Raw genomic sequence first — 5,016 nt, forward strand, 5'->3', positions numbered from 1 at the left:
AAGTACTAGGCTTACAAAGAATAAGTCCTGGGGTCGATTTGTTCGACTAAAGGCAGTGCTGCAGCATGGCCGCAGTCAAATGACTGAAACAAGTAATGCACAGGTAACATCAAGAAGGAGTTACTATAGTTTTCATTATTACAAGTCGGTGTGGTGCAGACGACAGACGACAAATGTACACACAGTGTTGATCCTCGTGAGGACTTTCTGTACAAAGTGTTCGGCTGTATGGCGTGTATGAGAAGAATAGACAAGAGAATGAGAAACCCGAGGTCAGGATGGAGGCGAGGTGAGAGAGAGAGAGAGAGAGACTGGGTGGGGGGGGGACAGTAAAACAGTAAAAAAGTAGGGTAACTGAATCCTCTTCTTGTGTCAAGACTCCAGCTGACACTTAAGCGCATGGGGCATATCGGTTATATTTCGCTGACATCTTGTCACTGGTTGCCTATTACTACTTCTACTACTACGACAAGCAGTAGGTCAAATATGACGCACGCACACGTACGCACATACATAAACACAGCACCTCCATATCAGAGCCAACATCTAAATTATATACACACATATCTATACATGTTTCACAAAATAAAATAATATAAATTCCACAGAAATTCCTACAATTTTTAAAATTTTTGTTTTCGCTTGTTGCTGATATCAGCCGAATAAATAAAATATTTCATGAAAGTTAACTATCCATGAACAACTTCAATGAAACTGAGAAAATAAGTTTCAAAGTTTTGTTGGGTACCGTAGGAGGTTGGTGATTTTTTTGCTTTTCTCAGAGAGGAAGCACTTGACCCGACCCCCACCGCTTCCAGACCATTGCTAAATGTTTCAGGTTTTACTTTTAGATGACTAATTAAAGGTGCGCTAGTTCGGTGTTTATCTTCCGAATTTTAAGTTCAAAACTTCGGTTTGAATTTCGACTTCTACACTCGCTCCCTCACCGTGGTTGCTTGACCTGCAAGAAATAGCAGTCATATAGGCTTCAAAATCCACCGTCCTATATAGCAAAGTCCTAGACAGACACGCAATAATAATAAAAATACAGCGGGATTTCGAGATAGCTGTCGGGAATAAAATGAAATTTTGAAGATAAATTTTTGAAGGGGTTTCGGTAATTTTCGTCACTCTAAAATACATATAATTCGCATTAAATCTTATTTTTCTTAAAAATCCACGTTTTAAAACATTTTAACAGCCTACCCCTTCATCGTGCCTTTGGAGTAGCTGTCACACTTGGGATGGTCAAACCTGGAATACCTTTCATTATAGGTATTTGCTTGGAGTTCACCTCGGGAGCTAAAACTATATGAATATTTAGTTTCGATTATAAATTAAAAAATGGCACAAAAAGTTTGGCACAAGACCAAGAATTTGGGGTGAGGAGGGGTTAATCGATTACATCAACCCTTGCTTGACTGGTACTTAATCGATCATGAAAGGTAAAGTCGACCACGACGGTAACGTGAAGAGTCGGAAGAAATACAAGGTATTTTGTCCGAAGCACGAACGATTCCGCCAGCTTACCCCACCTCTTTCCTTAATAATATTTCTTTCCCCAGTAGATACAAGACCTGAAGCTAACGGGAAGAACTAGTCTATTGTATTCAACTGGTACTTATTTTATCGGCGCCCGAAAGGAGGAAAGCTCAGCAATATTCGAACACGGAACGTAAAGATTCGAAAGAAATGACACTAGGAATTTTTATCCGATGCACTACCGATTCTGCCAGCTTTACATTATATTTTTTTTTCGTCAAAGTTTTAACTATGTCACCTTGATGATATATTTTTACACGTGGACAAAGAATAGAGATAATGTTGATCAGATGATATTACATGATGACAAGGGCTTAGAATGTTTAGGGATAGGGTCCTATACGTTCAGGTTTCAACTCTCACCGGAATTCAAAACAAGCCGTCTGTTCTTCCACGGTCGATAAAATAATACATTGATCAAGTATTGGAGATCGATATAATTGATTATACCCTCCACTCGTCCCAAAATATGTTTTGTGTCTATTATCAATATTACAAATATATTGTTATTGCTATTTAACTCAGGTCATCCTGATAAACCCGGTTGAGGATCAAAGGGTTCCAATTATGACCAACCCGTATTTTTGTGGCCCTTTTTTTCTTTCAGATATAGCATCTATGATTATATTAGCTAATGTACCCTTCCTTTAACCCAGTAGTATATGATTTTAAGGGAATTTAGGTGTTATTCCTAGCACATCGACGAGCGAAAACGCGGAGGGGCCCTGATTATGTGCGACTATGCATATGCATGGGTACGTATGTGTAAATGTACGTGTTATGTGTATGGGGGGGGGGTGCGTACAAGCCAAATAACCGGTTCAAGGCGTGTGTCAAACTAAAGAATCAAAGCGTGTGCACAAGTTTATAGTAAATATATACATTGTATAGAGAAAACACCCGAAGCCTATACAAAAACACTGAATATGTGTTTATTATTCATCTAAAGTAAACAGTACGTGTGTAGGCACGTTTGTTGTGCATATATATTTTTATTAAAGGAGAGAAAGAGAGAGAGAGAGAGAGAGAAAATTAAAGTGCTACACACGACTATGGTAGACAAACACATTCGTGAGCGCACTCTTTCTATACACACACACACAAAGATGCACATTAATTCGATCAAGAAATAATTTATGATGTAAGAAGTTATATGTAGTTGACAAAAAAAGTGATAAATTTTTATAACGTATTAAGACCTGAAATGAACACATTTAAAGAAATGTAGATATCTATAGCACGAATTTTATTAGCTTATATATTAACTATATATATATTGCAGTATTTTTGTATGTGTGTTTACAAACAAAACTGAAAAAGCACTCAAAAGTAATATATATATATTTTTAGCTCTGTGTGTGTGTGTGTGTGTGTGCTGCTATTAATTTATATGTATATTTCACTACCACACTGGACAAAGTATATCAAATTTCTCTCTTTACGGTTAAGGAGCACCGACTTCGAGTTGGTGTCATCTCTCTATACCTCCGGGGAGGGGGTTCAAATCTATATATATATACGTAAATGTCAGTATATAGGGAGAGGGGTATACGTGTGTTCATATACGTGTTTGTTTATGTGTCTATATATTTTTGTGTATGTCTGTGTGTGTTTGTGTATGAGAGCTATGTTTGTGTGCGTAAGTCTATACATGTATATGTTTGTGTTTAACTATGTATATACATGTGCTTATGTGTCTATATGTAAAGACATAACATACACACACACACAAAATGTGAGCGTTTACTAATTACAGAAGTTCCATAACATAACCAAAACCATTGACAATAAAACTTAAAAAGCTTTCTTGGAAGCAAACAAGGAACTTAAAGTGACCAAAGTAGGGAAGTCAAAGAAATAAACAACAATAAGACAGACATTATTAATTAATACGCAAAGAACATAAGTTGTATATTTACCTTATTATTTTCGAGTGCCTGTGCCGAGTGGGAATCCTTGGCAGCGAAACAATTTTGACATTTGCTCTTATTGAAGATGTTAGGTACAAATTTCCGGCATTTTGAAGCCATATTCACTACTTTTAGGTATCAATACATTTAGAAAATATAGATAGATCTATGTGTAGACATTTAAAGAAATTCACATATAATAATATATATGCATGTGTTTATGTGTGTGTGTGTGTGTGCATGTACATAAATATAGAGAAATATATATATATATATATATATATATATATATATATATATATATAAATGGATGGACAGGCAACTATGTATAATGATACATAGGTTGAAAAGATATGTGTATATATTTATAGAAATTCATAAATATATAGTATATGTGAGTGCTTGTGTATGTGTAAAATACACAAATTTATATAAATATGTGTGTATGTATAAGAATGGACAGGTTGCTATGTATAAGTAAAAATATATATCCGTACTCCATATGTATATCAAATTCACAAGTGTTTGGAAGGTGCGTGTATAGTATTTAATTAGTTAATTAATAGATTAATTAACTGTCTGTTAAACAAATATACTCCTTTCTTTATATGTCCAGCCAAACTGGGACTGCGTAGTAGTGGCTAGTAGTAACAACACTATAACAAACAGCACAGGTACTGTAGTCGCAATACATAATAATGTTGTTGCTTCTGTTGTAGTAGCTGTCGTACATTGACGGCGGTGGTAGTATTGATGGTAATAATAATCATTCGGTCTATTTTGCCGGGTGCTCGTTAACGATGGGGACAGTCTTGCCGTGGCTTTACGACGGCCCACTAATAATGGTAGAACTACTAGAGACACTAACCGTATTGTTTTTAATGGTCCGGTCACAATCAAAGACAGCCACGCTCTGTATGTCTCCACAAACATTTAGTTAGTCCGGTCGCCGACTTGGTATGTCGGCTTTCGTCCGTGTCTTGTCTTACTTGTTTATTATTAATTTTTTTTCCTCTTTAAATTGATGTATCTCCGTAATGTTATTTACAATAGTTAATTGTTAATATCGTGATAATAATTATTGATATAGCTATATATAGACATAGAAATATGTACGAGGACACGTATAGAGACTTTCTAAGTTTGTTTCTCCTGAATTTGCATGTACATACATAATAAAACACCTTTGTTAATTGTATTAATTAAGCGGCGTGCTCCGGCAGAAGACCGCCATTTGGCTTTGGTAGGAGAGACTGAGTGCGTGAGCGAGAGAGAAAGCCAGACAGAGTATGTATGAGAGAGGTGGAGTGTCTTTGTGAGAGAGACAGAGTGTAAGTATGAGAGTGGGGAAATGTGTTTGTGAGAGAGAGACTTAGTTGAAAGAGAGAGGGAGTATGTTTATAAGACAGAGCTTATATGTGAGAGAGGGGGAGTGTGTTTGTGAAAAAGATAGTGTGTGAGGGAGGGGGAAGGAGCTAAGGTAAGGAGTCGGTCAACATAGTCTAAAGCTAGCAAAATAGTAGTGACCAAGGAAATACAGTGTCCAATCTGTTATTCAGCCTGT

At 36.4% G+C, this 5,016-nt stretch overlaps 1 protein-coding gene across 1 annotated transcript in view; it reads right to left on the reverse strand.

Annotated features, from left to right (window-relative positions):
• The window catches only part of LOC106876527 (putative leucine-rich repeat-containing protein DDB_G0290503), a 259,001-nt gene extending 255,298 nt beyond the window's left edge, over positions 1-3,703 (reverse strand). Inside the window, exon 1 of the mRNA XM_052966733.1 lies at positions 3,462-3,703. Coding sequence (XP_052822693.1) covers positions 3,462-3,572 — 111 coding nt within the window. The 5' untranslated portion in view covers positions 3,573-3,703. The remainder of the gene's footprint in view (positions 1-3,461) is intronic.
• Positions 3,704-5,016: the final 1,313 nt, after the last annotated feature.

The sequence above is a fragment of the Octopus bimaculoides genome, chromosome 3, assembly GCF_001194135.2.
Source record: "Octopus bimaculoides isolate UCB-OBI-ISO-001 chromosome 3, ASM119413v2, whole genome shotgun sequence".
Lineage (NCBI taxonomy): Eukaryota > Metazoa > Mollusca > Cephalopoda > Octopoda > Octopodidae > Octopus > Octopus bimaculoides.